This window comes from Tympanuchus pallidicinctus, unplaced genomic scaffold, assembly GCF_026119805.1.
Source record: "Tympanuchus pallidicinctus isolate F22 unplaced genomic scaffold, pur_lepc_1.0 scaffold6, whole genome shotgun sequence".
NCBI lineage: Eukaryota > Metazoa > Chordata > Aves > Galliformes > Phasianidae > Tympanuchus > Tympanuchus pallidicinctus.
In genome coordinates, this window is record NW_026294780.1 from 14,674,475 (window position 1) to 14,692,185 (window position 17,711).

Below are 17,711 nucleotides of genomic sequence, written 5' to 3' on the forward strand. Positions count from 1 at the left end.
GAGATGCTCCAGGCCCCTAATCATCTTTGTAGCTCACCTCTGTACTCTCTCTGAGAGTTCTCTTGAAATGAGGAGCCCAGAACTGGACACAGTGCTCCAGATGTGTAGAGCAGAGTAGGGCAGAGTAGACGAGGAAGATCACCTCCCTTGACCTGCTGGACACACTTTTTTAAATGCACCCGAGGATACCATTGGCCTTCTTGGCAACCAGGGCACACTGCTGGCTGATGGTCACCCTGTTGCCCACCAGGACATTCAGGTTGTTCTCCAGAGAACATCTTTCCAGCAGGTCAGCCCCCAGTATGTACTGATGCATGTTATTTCTCCTGAGATGCAGGACTCCACATTTGCCCTTGTTGAACTTCATAATGTTCCTCTCTGCCCAGCTCTGCATCCTGTCCAGGTCTTGCTGTATGGCAGCGTAGGTTTCTAGTGAATCAGCTGCTCGTCCCAGCTTCATATCATCAACGGACTTCCTGAGAGTGCACTCTTATCTCTTCAAACAACTCGCTGATGAAGATGTTAAACAAGACCAGATTAGTCCCAGTACTGACGAGCCCTGGGGAATGCTGCTAGCTACAGGTCTCCAAGTAGACTCTGAGCTGCTGATCACAACCATCCGAGTTCTGCCAGTCAGACAGTTCTCAGTCCACCCCACTGTTCAAAATGCAGATGTTTGGTCTGAATATCTTACTTATGTCTGTTTTGCTGAAGTGATTATCAAGGCAACTTGTATTTGTAGGCTACACCAATTTTCCACGTTCTCAGCATTGTTCTTGGTCTACATTTGAGTCATCCTCTCTTTTTCTTTTCTTTCTGGCATCTCAATTACGATTGATCCATTGGCCACATGGTAAAAGTGGGGAACTTTCTTGTACTGGGATATGTTTTTTTTCCACCACTGTTCAGAATGTCTTGATTTGTAACCTTACTGACTTCTTGGATTTTAACCTTAGATGATTATGTTACAGTTAGTTTGTTTACAGTTTCCTCTGTATTGCTTGGCATCTCTAGAAGTTGGTGTATTTGGTGGTCTTCTTTCTTCTATTAAATAGCTTCTATTAAATAGCTTACCCCTCTCATTCTTTCTCTACATCTACTCTTAGCTGTCAAATTCTTGTCGTCTCCTACTTTATTTTCTACTCAGTTTGATGTGATAAGTTAACCTTATTATGTTAATGCTATCTGAAGTAAATTCGCATCTCCATCTTATTCACTAAGTTTATCTGCTTGTTTATATCGTCTTCAAGCTGTATCATGATATCCTATGTCACGTGTTTGGTTTATCATTCTCATGAGCTCAGGCTCTTGACTGGTCTCTTGGGTCAGAATGATAAATTTCCCAAAGTGTCAGTGTAGACAAGGAAAAATAGGAAATAAATAAGCATGGCCATCAGAGACTGCGGAAGATACAGGATCAGCGCTTGTCCCAGCTGCCTGTAGTCACGCACGCTTTGAAGGATCTGGCAACAATGGGCAACAGTGTTATTAAAAGTGAGATTTCTTTTTCCACTCTTTGTACCCTTTCCATCTCTATTTCTCCTCTGTGCTTCATTCATAAGAAAAAACTGGGAACCAAGTACGCATTAACATTGAGCTGAATAACGTGAAGAATGGAGAACACACAGGCTTTGAAAAAGAAGAGGTTTTGGTTTTGTATGTGGCATGAGTTGCGAAGCAGGAAAATGGAGAGTTCAGAAAATAGTTCTTTAGTGGCTTTGTGCCTAATTTTAGTCTTTGATTTTAAGATTATATAATTTAAAAATTCTGTATTTTTTGTCATTTTCAGTACAATGATAGCTGTCCAATATTCATCTTATATCTACAAAACTCAGTATCTTGTGATTCAGCTAAGAGTTATTATTTTCTTGTTCTATAACAGTTGCATGTGGTTTGCCATATAAAATGTATTTTACTCAGTGTATTTTGGACTGTTGAATATAGCTTACTTTAAAAAAAAGAAATGTCTAATATTTAACAGCATTCTCCCATTTTTTTTTTTTCTTTCTTTTGTGATTTCTGTGTTGACATTTCAATTACTTTATTTGACTGTTTCAGAAATACTTGTAAAAACCTGCTTATCACCTGTTTAGTAACAGCACTGGCTATTTTATTAATTACAGTTAGTCCATAAGAATGATTTAAGTAGTCACTTAGGAAATTGGATTTTTATTTTGTTTCAACACAATTTCTTCTTTCTTTTTATTGTGAAGGTACCCTTAGAGATATGGCATGTGATCTTTATTTCCTTTTATTTTAATTCAACGTTAGACTTGCTAATAAATCTGAGAATCCTGAATTAAGAGCAAGAAATCTTTGTTGTGTGAAAATGAAACATATCAAATCTGAGGATAGAATCCTCATTGGCTAGTATTGTATTCTGTTATGTCACCAGCCTTTTCCGTATTTTCAACAGCAATACTTCTGTTTTTTCAGAACACACAGCAGTTTTCCCCAAGTTTTCCCCAAGATAACAAATGTCCACCCCATTGATATGGTGCCATCAGAGCCTCATCCTGTCACTTCCTTCTTTAGCTCTTTTTGCTATTGTAGATAACGTTTCCTAAATTAGAATCGTGTTGTTTGATTAAGGAACTTCTAGAGTGATCTAAACGCAGCCTAAAGATGTTTATGTTGGGTGTGAAAGCAAATACGATTTCTCACTTTTCTTCTTTAGTAAGGATTTGATCGAGTAGTGGAAGAAAAGAAGGAAGAGCCCATACTCAAAAAAAAAAAAAAAAAAAAAAGTGAAATGGAAGAAAGTGTGCAAAGATTGGAAGAAAAGAAAAGAAAATGTCTGGTTATCTAGGTGTCATCCATACTCTGCCTGATTAGATGTGGTTTCTTGATGCTATCTATGGAGCAAACCTCACATACATGTTGTGGGCCAATTCACTCAGAAGTTTATATGGAAGCACTGCTTTGTTTTGTTCCGCTGAGATGCACGTGGAGAAAAGTACTGTATAGTGTGCTTCTTGCTAAGTATCTACATCTGTTATGGCTCATCTCTTGCTTCCTGATAAACATACAACTACCAGATGTTATCTGAAGGGTATGTTGTTGGCAACTGGATGGCATGGTCAAGGACTGTTTGCTAAAGCAATGTGATCTGTCAAAATATATAAGCAATGTTAATTGTATTCTTTTTTTCTTTTTTCTTTTTTTTTATCCGTTACAGCATTGCAGTCTAAAACCCATTAGGAACAGATTGAAATTGTAACATATGAAAGGATATTGCAAGCTTTGTTTCATTGAATGAAAATGGCATAAACAGGGAGCATCTGTCATGTTTTTAAACCCAACAGTTTTGGTGTTTTTCTCATTATTCAAATTGCCTTTAGATAGTCCTATGTTTTCCTATCATATTTTGCAGCTATATTGAAAGTATAAAGTACTGAGATGCTAAAAAAAATAATTAGATGTTCAGTTGTTTGTGATGTCAGGAGGCATTAAGAATAACCAAATATTTACATGATGTGAAACCATATATTATGCCAGATCTCAGCAGTAATACCTTATTCTAAGCAGTTTTTATGTTTCCTGGGTTATTCTACAAAACATAGGTGCTTTCTCTAAGACAAGCCTTGAGCCTTGGAATTTGAGTTAGAGAAGCAGTGTATACTCTTGAGCTGACAATCCGTAAAGTGTGTTTATCTTAAGACAAGCAGCTTTCCTAGTGATTGCTGTGCTATTTTTAAATTCTAATTAAAAAACTGTTATTTCAATGAATGCTGACTTGCACATAGCATAAAATTGGCTGCTTGCTTTCTGTAGAGAGAGGTGGCAAGGAATTTTTCTGGAAGGGCTAAATGTACTTTGTCTTTTGACCTTGATTCTCTTTTATCACTATTTTGGGTAAGGTGGACAAAATCAATTACATCAATATTCAGTATCTGAACATCAGGTGTGTTACCAGCTCAGTCTTTGTCCCCTAGTTTAAGAACACTTGTGCCTCTCTCTATACTGTGTATACATTTTCAATCCAGTGTTTGTGTTACCTAGTGAACAGAGAAAGCACTTTTACAACACAGTTTCTACAAATGAAATGCTTGCATATCTTTGGTGGTTAGATTTTAACTGTCTTTTTTGCCTTTTTTTTTTTCTTTTTTTCTTTTTTTTTTTTTTTACTTTTCTACATGATTCCTGAACTTCAGTCAGGGGAAAATGTCTAATGCAATTACTATCCTTCTTTTGAATTAAGAAAAATGGTATAATTTGCTTTGTAAAATCAAGCAATTTGTAAAATGGCACAAATTGCTTTGTAGCAACAACAACAAAATAAAAATCCTCCTTCGGATTCATCTCAAACCTTAAATCTTAACTTTTTTGTTCTCACGCCTGAAATCTTCATTTACAAATGGACATCCGCCAATATGAGTGCTACAATTTCTTCTTTCTCTGTTCTTTCTCAGCTTTCCAGCCTAGCTGGAAGGTACATATTTTATTATTCCTATGCTAGCTTCTGTTTATGTCGTTTAGCTGCCACTTTTCAAGGTGCATCACATCTGCACTTGTATGTACATCTTTGTTTCATTCCTTCTAGTTCTCCATTTTATTCTCTTTACTCTGCCTAAGTGCTTTCTGCTCTACCATTTCTTTGGGATCTGTGCTCCTTCCACATTTTTGTGTTGCTTTAATTCTGTTGTTCAGCTTGTGCCAGGGCTTCCTGCTCACAGCAATATACAATGTTGTTTTTTTTGCCATTTAAAATGTTATGTATTTTGCAAAGCCCACTGATGATAACTAGCCATGTAGTGATCTAGTAAAACATTGTTTTTATATTATTTATTTCTTTTTGTGTTAAAACGAGCAATTTAACTCAGCCAAGCACATGAAGTTTGAAAATGAAAGGTCTTTTGAGGTAGCTGGATGCCAAGTGTCACATTTTGGGAATGAGATAAAATCAACACCTGCCTTCCATTCACCTGCAGGTTGTCATTCACACTTGAGCAGCTGACCTTGTATTTTTGGCGCAAGGGCTCATGGAGGAGTGGCCCCAGTGCCCCTTTGCAGGTGGGTAGGGCATGCCCAATGGATCTGTTCTTTCTGAATATGCAGTGACAAGATGCAGTCCCCAGCTATGGTGTAGCACTGCAGCTCCTTGTGTCAAGCAACCCCTTGTACCCCTAAGACATTCTAGGAGCAGCAGCAGGGCTGTGTTCCCAATTATTCTGATGCAAATATGAACAGTTTGATTCAGATGTGAAGTCAACATTGTGACGATGCTGAAGAACCTGTCCTGTACCTTGATCCTCTCCATATGTGACCATGCTTCTCTCCTGTTTCTTATGGGATGGAGCACGCAGTCTAACCTGTCACAGAAATGCTACTATATAAATACTACTACATTTCACCATCCTAAATTGTTGCTATGGTGATTCCATTGATAAATATAGAATGGTTTGGATTGGAAGGGACATTTAAGATCACCTAGTTCTGAACCCCTGCTCTAGGCAGGGACACCTCCCACTAGATTAGGTTGCTCAAAGCCCCATCCAGCCTGGCCTTGGATGCTTCCAGGGGAGGGGGCATCCACAACCTTTCAGGGCAACCTGTTCCAGTGACTCGTCACCCTCACAGTAAGAATTTATCCCTGGTATCTAGACTAAATCTACCCTCTTGCAGTTTAAAATCCTTTCCCCCTCATTCTACTGCTACATTCCCTTATAAAAAGTCCCTTCCTAGATCTCCTGTAGGCTGCTTCAGGTACAGAGAGACTGCTGTAAGATCCACCCCTGGAACCTTATCTTCTCCAGGCTGAAGAGCCCCAGCTCTCTCAGCCTGTCCTCATAGAGGAGATGCTCCAGCCCTCCGATAATCTTTGTGGCCCTCCACTGGACCTGCTCCAACAGCTCCGTGTCTTTCTTGTGTTGGGGGCACCAGAACTGGACACAGTACAGTACTCCAGGTGGAGTCTCACAAGAGCAGAGCAGAGGGGCAGAATCACTTTCCTCACCCTGCTGGTCACACTTCTCTTGATGTAACTGAAGATATGGTTAGCCTTCCCTGCTGCAAGTGCGCATTACACATATATATTACAGTGTGAAATTAGGCAGATTCAATACTTTTTTTTTCTTTTTCTTTTTGCCTTGTCAGCTTCACTCCAGCATCAGAAGTATTTCTTCTTCCTCTTCGCTTTGTCTACAGAAAACCACTTTGTCTCATTCACTAGTGCTTACCCTGAGCTTTCCTGCTCCCGTCATGCTACTGGACATGACTGTCTGTCTGTCTGTCTGACAGTGCCTCCAGAGATGAACCTGACAGCTGTGCTTCTGCCAAAAAGTATTGCTCAAAGGGCTTTTTGTCAGGTGATGTGAAGCTTGCTCATGAACTATGACTAACATTGCCTCTTAAAACAATAGGTATGTTTATTTTATGAGCCATATGGCCCAAACTGGCCTACTGTTATATAGGTGTGAAAGAAAGATGGGATAAATGTAATTACTTCTGAGCGCTGAGTTCTACAAAAAAAAGTTTCTGTGGTAATGTAATTACTGGATCGTGATTTATGTACTGTATCCCTACTTCCTCAGGTTATTTCTGTTTTTATTTTTGAAAAAACAATGGTTTCAGGAAAAAAAATATCTAGCCCTAAATAATTAGGTTCTACTGAACTATTGAAATAGTTCTCTGAAATAGTTCCACTGAACTATTGTTGTGCATATTATACCTAAAAGTAAATTTGAAATATGTGGCTGTTAGAAGCAAAGAGATTTCACCTGAGGGTTTTGCTGATGGATCACTGGAAGCTCGTGAATATGCATCTTTCCGTTCTTCTGGGGTCCCTGCAGAATACTTAATAGAATCTGAATTAGTAATCCTGACTAATGAGGTAGAACCTTTGTAGTCCCTTCAAAACTTCATAGCTGTTAAAAATGCTACATGTACAAAACAGTAGGTAAGAACCTTTCGGATGAATAAAAGATGTAAATATAGTTGGGTTATCAGTTTCCCTTTATTAGAGCTTTCACTCAGTGCAATGGTGATTGTGGTAGGCATGACTCACAGTAATCAAAGTTAGATTCTCTCGGAGCACCATTTTCTTAAAATTATGATTTGATTAAAAGAAAAATGTTTTGCTGTAGTTCTACTGTGGGCTTCTTGAAGAAGTAATAAGCAAATTGTGAGGTGACTGCTCTTGGGAAGTAATGCAGGGATTGTACTTGGGGGGTGCTGCAGCTCGGGTGTTTTGAACACAATGCAGGTCTGCCTTTGTGTGCCCTTAATCTGTAGCAGGGTAATGCGTCAGAATGCGTTGACTTGGTATGCTGAGGTCTGATAGATAATTTTGTGGACTTGTTCTTAGCAGAGCCTATTTCATATTTAAACGTGACACATCTTAGGCGTTTTTCTTACAATTAGTGATTACAGATTAGATCAGATAAGATTAGATAACATACACATTCATCATATGAACCATGCAGAGCCTGCAGTTTCTTTCTTCGGACATAAAATATTCAATATGAGAAAAAGATGCAGTGTAATACAAAGCAGTGATAAAATGAGCGTATCAGGGAATATACACCCAAGCACATTTCTCTGACCAGTTTAGACGAACCCATGCACCAACCAAAGAGAATCTGAACATGGCTGTGAGCTCTGTCCTGATTTTTACCTTACAACAAACTGACAAAATGATATGTGATGCTAAAAGGTGGTTATTTTTGGTAACCTGTATCGATTTCCTATTCACACAGCAACTGGTGGCAACTAAAAATAGTCCCGTTTTAGTACCAGTTAGGAATCTGCTCACATTTGGCAGACGACTGACATGCAGGAGTAAAAATTTAAGACCCCTTGTTCTGCGTTTTCATTCAAGCCTGCTCATCAAGCTTAGTTTGCTGCCGTTTGAAAGCTATCGAAAAGCCATTAACGGGCAGGACTGCGAGAGCCGCAGTGCAGCAGCACACCTCAGCGCTGGGAGAATGTGGCTGCAAGTGCACGCCAATTAAATCTTGCTATTCCTGGGCATGTGGGATTGGGAGCGGTGTCAGTCAACCGCTCTACAATAGCACGTGCAGCGGTCGTGGTTCAAGGCACACACAGGTCTGTCGGAACTCCGGCAGCCGGCTGAGGATGGCCCGGGAGCCTCTGCGGGATCCTGGAACAGAACCTGCGCTGAATAATGTATTCTGAGGTATACTGGATACCTGAGGAGGGAAGGGCTCTAAATAATGCATTTTCCGGGCACGACAGTTGTAGCAGAAGTGGATGCTGAAGCCTGTAGTGAGACTGCAGCCTGAGATGAAAGAATGTCTCATTACCATTTTATCAAATGCTGTAAGTAACAAAATGGTTGTTTTGATTATAAAGCTGCCTTTTTATTTTGCGAGGTGTGTCTTTTCAATGCGTATGCAAAAAGTCGGAGGCAGATGCTGCATGATGTCAACGTGGTAGTCGGGAAGGGGAGCTGTTACTTTGCATGTGAATATGAGGGCAGAGCAGTGGTGCTTTTTCTCCTCGGTTCAGAGGGGCAACTTCATTGTGTGTGATGCAGCTCTCGTTCTGAACTTCATGCTGATTAGCTCTTTAAACTTTTTAAAATTAATTACTGACGGAAATAATAGCGAAAAGGAAGAAGCCTGTCATACATAGCTGTAATGTTAAAGATGCCTGTAAAGATGCTCTTACACTTTGCAAGGGTGATACAAATGAGGATAGCTTTGTAATTAATCTCTTCTTCTCTTGTATATCAATCCTTTTATTATCCCTCTTATTGAATATTTACCTATTTGGTGGAACAGACTTTAAAATAAAAATGAACTTTTAACCTTGAATCATGCAAGCTATCTCCTTAAAGCGTGAAGCTGGAATGTGTGCTAAATGTATTGATTCAATGCAGAGCAAATTCCTAGCAGCTTTTTTCTTTTTTTTTTCTTTTTTTTTTTCTTCTTAATCTGCTTGTCAAGACTGTGCTTGTCCTGCTAAGCTGGATCTTTTTCTAGCTTTTTGGTTTTGATCCAGTCCTTGAATGGAAGTTGCCATTTGAACATTGTAATAATGACTTATCTAAAAAGACTTTTAGACTTTTATCTAAAAACATTTAGATATGTTTTTGACTGCCAGAAGGAGTTCATTATCTGCGAGTATTTTTTACTGCAAGACTTGGAAAACTTCAGACCTCTTGGGTTTGTCACATTTTTTTTAAGCTAACAAATGGCAGATTGCTGTAAAAGCTTTTTTTTCCCCCACAATGTGGTCTTTGATGATGTAAATGTACCAAGGTCATTTCTGAAACTGTTTTTAAAATACTGTATTACAGTTAAGAAGCCAATAATGAGTCTCTTTGATGTTTTCTTATGAAATCAAGGTGCCCTGAAAATATTTTTGGAATTCAAGGGGAAATGAATTACAAGGGTTTCCTCCTGTCTGGTTTCAGTGCAACGTGTGCAGGGAGTACTGATGGGAGTTCCAAGCCCAAATTCCCTGTTCATGCTGAGAAGCCAGATTGGTTTTACAGCCTAGTTCTAAAGGCACATTCTAAGAATAAGTCTTTGAGCCTGTCATGAGACTTGAGAAATGCAAATGGGGAATTTGCAGCATAATGTCTTGAAGATGTCAGAAAAGTATTATTCTGTCTCTTTGGTGTTGCTTTCTTATAGTGAGAGTGTAGTGACTGCATGTGGGCATGTGTGTTCAATGGCATGTTATGTGTGTGTAACTCTATAATGATACCACAGGTTCTTGAAGGGAAAGAGATGAGAATCATTGTGAGTTTTTCATTTAAAAAAAAAAAAAAGCCAGTGATGATTACTTGCAATGTTCTCTGCATTGGTTAGAGGGCAGGGATGAAAGACTTATGTACAGCTGAGGGAAAGGTGATTGTACAACTCAGTCTTCACAATATTGTTTATTTCCACTTCAAGATTTTGTAGTGAGAGGTTTCTCTCTAAATCAATATATTTCATCATGCAGTATTTCTCCTTCCAAATAGCATGCTTTAGAAGAGGGGCTAGCAGGAGGACTTTTTACTGCCTGTGCTTCTCTGTACAGAATTAGCCAATTTGCTTCCACCACCACTTGTAATTAGAGAAGGAGAAACCCGCATTAGTGTTCCTCTTCAAGCCTTCCCATTTGACTTCACATGCTAGTAACTCCCACTGATGCTTGTGTTCAATGGAGTGCCAAATATGTGTCAGGGCTGACCTTTGGTGGTAGCACCAGTGACGCTCTGAGATCTGCTGAGGGCACCTGAACCTTGTGGGTCATTGAATGAGTCTTCACACCCCCAATTTTGTGTTTAGTCCATTTCACTGGTGATTTCTGTGTCAGAGGAAAAGACGTTGAACAGAGGACACGTGTTTGCAGAGACTACTGTCTCTAGGTCTGTTTTAGGGAGGGAGGATATTCTAAAAGCTAGAAAGCTGGTATTTTATGAACTGTAGTGGTATCTGCCTGGCTTTTGTGTGTGTCTGCACATTGTGTTTTGATCTCTGTGGACAGGAGTGTGGAGATCTGAACTGAGAAGGTCTATACGTATTCTTCTAGTGCCGAAGTTCAGTTTTGTATTTTCTTCATTGCACTGCTCTCACTGGGATGCTGTGGAAATGAGATGTACTGTCACCATCTTGTCATAGCAACTCCCAGGTTGTAAGCAACCTGGGCAGTCCGCCCTCCTGCCCACTTTGGCAAGGCATGTGGTCACACCAGCAACGTATGCCGTTGTGGCATCTTCAAGCAGCACAAGCAGCATTTCAGATGCGAGCAGTGTGCGCCTGTCTGGTCAAGCAGCTCGTGTTGTCACTGCTGGTGTCCATATCTCTTTGGGGCCTAGAATCATCAACACTGGGAGCTGGCATTCTTGCCAGTCTCCTTGGCAATTAGCTTAGAGCTCAGTGGTACGTAGGAGAGTACCACATGGTATCTGCCAGTTGCAGGGTACCATTTTATCTCAGTGATTTGTGTGACAGACTGTGCAGATGAATGTTAGTTTGCAAATTAGATGGCACCTTCCTCCTAACTTCTCTCCCCAGTATATCTGGCTATGACATTAACGTCATCATTTATATGTTATGGCTCCTAGGCTCTGGATTTTTTCTAAGGGATCTCCAAAGGCAATAAGGAAAACACTGCTTTTGTCAGGAGGCTTGAATTAATTGTTCAAGAGTCTGATTCCCACTGTAAATGTGATCAAACCTGAGCATCAGAATCTACTTCTATTGGTTTTGAGATTCCTTTTACCTCCTTTGTAGGCATTACAAAAAATTAAATTGTGTTCTGTTAAAGTACAGTACTTAGAGTTCAAGGCTGGAGTTATTAACTGGATGCTTATTGTTGAATTTAGTTCAGAACATGATACAAGATAAAAGGCGAGTCTTACAAATCTCCTCAACATCCAATCCGTATTAACCCCAGCACTTGAATATATGGTCAAGGATATGTCTGTGGAGAAAATTGCTGAGTAGAAGATGCTGTGGAAGATTTGGCCTTTAAATATTGTTCTATCTTCGAAGGATAACCCATACTGATTTATTCCTTCTTTTCACTGCTACCTAATGTAGTATTTAAAAAATCCATATAGTAGAGTCATTTTTTTTCTTACATAAAAAAAATAAAATAGTCTTGACTTTTGTCTGCAGTGCCAGAGACCTTAATCATGTACTTTGTCTTGAAAGGCCAAAGCTAGCAGTAATAGGGATGTCATCTTGAATATTTTTCATACTAATTCACAGAATGTTCGGTAATAAAATTATCATGGTATTTATGAATAAAAGAGTAAATTCTTTGAATTGTTCTTATGATTTCCATTTTATTTAATTTCACCCCCACTTTTTCATAGCTAGCCATTTCAATATATTTTCTGTTTCAGTAAAGTTATTAACTGGTAGAACTCAGCACAGTGGGATGAGCATTTTAAGCATGGCTTTGTCAGTTTCCTTTTCACCAGGGTTGTAGATAGGCTGAATTAGCACACTCCATGGTATTTTCTAGGAAAGAGGTGTTTCATCCCAAGTTCTTGCTTAGCACTTTGAATTCAGTCTGGGTTCTTTTGCTAAGTAATTCAGCCCTTCTCACTTCACTCAAAGTCTTCTATGGCTCCAGTCTTGTGCCACAGCAATAGATCTGCCTGAACCGTATGCGTCTTGGAAAAGGGTCAGGGAAGATGTTATGTGATACATTAGTTTTAGTTTACAGAGAATGGGGACTAGAACTTGATTCTCCCATGGATGAAGAGGCAGTGCAGGGAGAGAAACACGTGATACATTCGTGTCAGCTTTCTTACATTGAGGCCTTCTGTGGAGATTCCATCTTTGTTTAGTGTGGTGAAGTTCCATAGCTTAGACTGATTAAGAAAGGGAGCCTGAAAAGAAGAACTGGGAGTCCCCTAAAAGAGAAAGAAAACTCTTGCCCTTGTGGCAGTGCGTTCAGAATGTGTGGTGACCGAAGTAAAGGTGACACATGGGTGCTCTATCACACTATGCCTTTGCTGAAGTGAGAAAACTGCTGAAGTCTTCAAAGTATTTTCTTCTTTCCATCCCTTTTGTTCCAGGGTTAAGTTGGACATGATATTCACTTTTGTAGTGCATTTTATGATGTCCCAGGGAATTCTCATGCCCTCTGGTTATATGCAGAATCTAATGCCAATAAGAAGCTCAAGATAAAAAGAAGTAGAATTTATGATGGTAAGAGGAAGATGTGCTTATAGAAGCAAGATGTCTATACTGGCCCTTATTCAACAGCCCTCTCTTTAGCTGAAGATGGCGTTTCATGGTGGTATCAGCTTAGTAACATGTGGCTGCAGGGAAACATTTATTTTTCTTGTATATGCTTATGGTTAAGCTTATAGGCTTAAGATTAAGCTTATTATTGAAATGAGATGTCTAGGACAACTGCTTAAAATGAAATTGGAAGAAAGAGATGAGGGTCATTCCAGGTCCCCTGGGAAAGAGAGGATCTGTTGTGTGTGCCTGACCATAGATTGCAAGGAGATAAGGTCTTGCAGTACTTATTTATTTATGCCCTTGAGATCCTGAATTCATGTGATGCTGACCAAACTTCAACTTTATTTTTTTAATTTGAGTTAATTTTATACCTAAATATGAAAAACTTAGAAATCTGGATGATGTGAAAGAAGTAAAAAGTACCTTTAATATCTGTATAGAGACATGGGAAGTAATATTTAGAAAAATGTACTTTGGGCTGATCAGTAGCCCAATTATCTTTGTGCTTTTGTAATACTGGTGATTTAATAATTTGTCAAGTATACTTCCAACAGGATAAAATGTTCCTAATGGTAGCAACTCATTTGGGGATTTTAAATAGAAGATTGAATATAAATTGTTTTTTTGAAGTAACAGAGAAGCAATTTTAACTTGAACAATTGAAAGCTACATTAGGCCAATATTATACAAAACTAAGAATAGGTTCTATTTATAATATTCTTCAAGAATATTACAGTCATCCCCAAAATAATTTCTACCTGAACATTTAGTTTCCCACTATAAAAAATCTGCCAAGAGGGAGAAGCATCAGCATTTTCTGTAAAAAATTTTATTGTGAACTTGTAAGGAAATTGCAAGGAAATCTCCTACATTTTTGGTACCTGGGCTGCTTATGTTCCTATAATGTAGTGGTTCTGCAGACCGAGAGGATAAATAACCATCCTGAAAAGAAGATGAAAGAAGATTGCAAAGGTCAAAGTATCATATTTTCTCACCATATTGCACAGCGTGCATGAAAACTCAGAATTCTAATGCTACAATTTTGAGATGATTACTGCAAGAATAAAGGTGAGCAAAAAATGACCAAATGTCTATTTCCACACGTGAAGTTGTAGCAGTATCTCCACTTTTCCTTACAAAATTTGTGAGAACTCTGAGGGCTCAGGAACTTATTTTCATTCCTGAAGTAAATTCTTGCTCCAAATCATCATAGTACCTTTTCTTTCTCATTTCAGACAAACTAGTAGACTGTACTGTGGTATATTTTGCACAGTTTGTAAATTGTTAAACCTAACAGAGAGTATAGATAATAAAATAAATGCAAGCATTTCCACCATACAAACATAAAGCAAATAAAACTCTAAGTTAATGTAACTAATTTGTTCTTAAACTAATTAAAATCAATTAAGTCAATGGGAGTTTTGGTTTGGAGTTGTCCTAATGCAAATTTTATGATATATCATGGAGGAGCATATCACCAACATTAGTAGATTAGGATACAATTAATACTAAATATAGTATCTTAGAAAGTGTATTTTCCGTTTGTTTAATTTGAAGCAACTGCCTTCACTGGAAACAGCAGCATACCTGATAAAAAAGGTCTTCGAATTCTAGTGTTTTGATTGCTGGACTCACTCTCCGATAACAGATGACATGGGTCAGTCTGTTGTAATCAGGAAAAACACAAATAATACTCCAGTGTCATTCTTGTTTGCTGAAGTAAGCTGTCTGTGACAAGTTTCCACATTTGTAAAGTGTTGCAGAGAGCTGGCACGTAGTCCATTTTAATCTGTTTTTACCCTCTAAGAAGGGAGTTGGCAAGGTGTATGGACAAGAGGGCATGGCACATGAGCGTGTAATTTATTAGGATGTTTTTGTCCAGGTAAAATCCAGACGTTCCTGTCAGGTTTCAACTTGGTAGTGTGCTTACCTGTACTTCTCAGTTGACTGTAAAGCAGAAAATATTATTCTTGGGAAGAAGGAAAAGTTGGGATCTGACATCTCATCCTGAATTTATGTGAGTGACTATGCAGTGAGACTTTTCAGAAGAAATTGAAGTCGTATTCTGGGAGTGTAGACAGATGATAGATCTAGGCCATAACACCCCAGTCTGATGGAATCCTGCTGTGGGAAATTTGACGCAAATCCTGTTACGAAGCATGGCATATGAAATATATATGAAACCTTGTAAAAAGTTCTATTGAAAGTGGAACAGTCTATTAAGGTCATTCTTGAAAGCTAATCAATGGATTTGGTTCCTACATGAGAAATCAAACCTATACAAAGGCTTTTCCTATAGAAGTTTTGTAAATGTTGCATCTAAGCTGAGGATAAGGAAGAATGGAGGCAGGCATGCAGATTTTTTTCCCGTTTTTGTTCAGTCTTTGTGGAGGGGATTGTATTGTTGTCTGTAGGTAGGTTACTGCAGGAGGTGCTTTGGAAGCATGTGGTAAGAGTAACCTTGTACCTTGCCCGGTACTCTTATGTGAAAGAGGAGAAAACATATATTAAGATTGCAGATGAAGTGTATGCCTCGCTCTTTGGGTGATTTACTTTGCTTACAGTCATTTTATTTAATGAGTTGTGTTACTAATGTTAGTTATGGTAGTGGTATGTATAAATCTTATAAATGTTTATGAAAATGAAACTCAAAGCAATCTAAATGGTATACTTCCTCCTGATGACTAACAAATATATAGATGCACTGTGTTTTTGAGAGACATTTTTTCTGTCTTGTAATAATGTTGGAGCTGCAATAATAATGTGATTTCTATCTTGAATTTTTGAATAGCTTTGAAGCTTTGTATATTTGGTTTTTTTTTTTTTTTCTTTTTTTGTAAGTGAAGAAACCTCAAGTTTACTGTAGTACATTGACACTGTCTTCTTTTGGTTTCTCTTATGAAACTGATCGGTTTTTGACCCCTGTTTTTCAGAAGACAAATAGGCTTTAACTTAGCCTGAAAGTGATACTGATATTGCATGTTCACAGTCAAGTTTGATAAAGGAATTCTTAGCATTTCTTTACTTATTTTATGTGCCTTCATATGACCATGCTGTAGCATTTGACTATAATGCTAGGTGGTATATATGGAAGGTAGCCTTAATACTAGGAGAAACTCTGTTATTGGGATGCCTGCTCCACCTGCTTTCATTTTCACTCACGGATAAAGATCCAGCTGAGGCTAGCAGGAGCACTTGCTATTGGAACCACAGCCAAGGCTACCTAGGACATGCCCAATAGCCGTCCCTACTGTGCGAGGGAGAGTCATCTTTTGAATGCCATTGTATAATTCTGCATACCAGAAATTGTTGCAGTGGTTGCTTCTCTGCTTTGTTGGAGGATTGTCTTTATGGCAGTATGCAGGGCCATCCAGAGATGCCAGAGCTAACTGAGCTGCCCTAAGTGCCCCAAACTTCTATGCCTTTATTGGTGCTGTTGGATGGCTGTCTGGTCAGTATGCCCAACTACGGATTTTCCAGTCTTGTGTGGCAATCTCATCCATGTGTGCTATTTGTACCTTGGTACTATGTCAAAATTTACGCTTTATTAAACTATTTCTATTGTTGCAAATTCCCTTCCTTTTTTATGCTATATAACCTTTCTTTTTCCCTTTCCCCCTTCAGTTTTCTGTTAACTTCTCTCCTTAGTCGCTGCTTAGCTAAGCTATGCATATTTAATTCTTTTCATCTTTCCTCATAAATCAGTCCCTTAGGCCCTAGAACCGTTTGTGGTGGTTTCTTTTGAACTGCTCCAATTTGATTGTCTAGAATTAAGTACAGTATTCCAGATAAGTTGCCTTTCTGCAGAAGGGAGGGTCTGTTTCCAATCCCTTTGCTGTTTGAAAACTCTGATGGCAGTCCCTTGATGTACACTGACCAAGGGCTTGAATATTAGCTCTGAAGCAGAGTTTTTGTTAGCTCCTCTGTACTGTAAACTAGTTTTCCATCTGCTTTTACTTTGCAGTAATCTCTGTAAATGACGAGATTGTATGTAGAGCCACAGCTCATTTGGCACACGTTTCCTTTCCTGTGTGCTTGCCAGTCCATACACTTGGAGTCTATCAACTACTGTTTCCTTTTTAGCTTTTGACTGTTTGTGATGTATGATGCTGAATATCCTTTTTGTCTCTATTCACATGTACTTTATTTTTTAAAAAAGCCTAACTTTGCTGCAGGCTTTTTCAAACTTCTGGTTTATGTCTTTTTTTTTTTTTTTTTTCTTCCCTATGTTTTCTGTAATTCTCACATGCTGTATGCTTCTTTATCCCTGCCACATCTGCAGCCTAAATAGTGGTATCTATTTGAGAGTGTCTGTGAAATAAGTACCCTAGGATTTGAAACAATTGTGATTTCTGTTTCTTTTTTTCAGATGTTTTCAACTTAGTTCTTTCAGTTAAAACTGTAGCATAAAACCTTTTGAAGTGTAACTGCTGTAATTTTTCACTTCCTCTCACCTACATGTTAATTGACCCTTCAGAGTTCCAGATTTACAAATAGTAACAACAATCTCCACAGTGTTATTCATCACTTTGTGATCTGAGTGTCCTTGTTCTGTGTAGCAAGCTCTTTATATTTTCTGTGATGACAGAGAATATTCCAGAGCATCGGTTCCCAAATGCAAATCCTTCCCTTCTCTCTTTCCCATACCCCAAGAGTGGAATAGAGATGAATGCGTTGCTACATTTCCATTTACTGCACTGTAAGGAAATAACTCTTATCTTCACAGCTTAGTTACAACGTCAGAAGTTTTGCATTGCAGCCAAATAAAAGTCAGCTAGGTCTCTCCAAAGACTAAGAGATTTTTTATTTTATTATTTTTTTTTTTTAGGATTTTCTATCTGCCTGCCCTCCTTTTTTTTTAATTGTCATTTAAGCCCAGATAATTTTTCTTTTCTTATGCCCTCTGATTTTGAGCTTCTTGAGTTTTACTTAGTGGTGGTATGACTTTGAGCAATTTAGATTATTAAAATATGACCAAATATGCTGATGTTATTTTCTCATAGGCTTTGTGACTGACAAGCCTTATGAAGTGATTTGTGTTAATCCCAA

General features: G+C 38.5%; 1 protein-coding gene across 2 annotated transcripts in view; it reads left to right on the plus strand.

Annotated features, from left to right (window-relative positions):
- MYO16 (myosin XVI) overlaps positions 1-17,711 on the plus strand; it is a 345,270-nt gene that overhangs the window by 65,084 nt on the left and 262,475 nt on the right. The window contains exon 1 of one of the 2 annotated variants that reach the window (XM_052705803.1): positions 7,875-8,280. The exons of the other annotated variant lie outside the window; for it this stretch is intronic. Coding sequence (XP_052561763.1) covers positions 8,253-8,280 — 28 coding nt within the window. The 5' untranslated portion in view covers positions 7,875-8,252. Of the gene's footprint in view, positions 1-7,874; positions 8,281-17,711 lie in introns of those variants that run through there. 2 annotated transcript variants of the gene reach the window in all.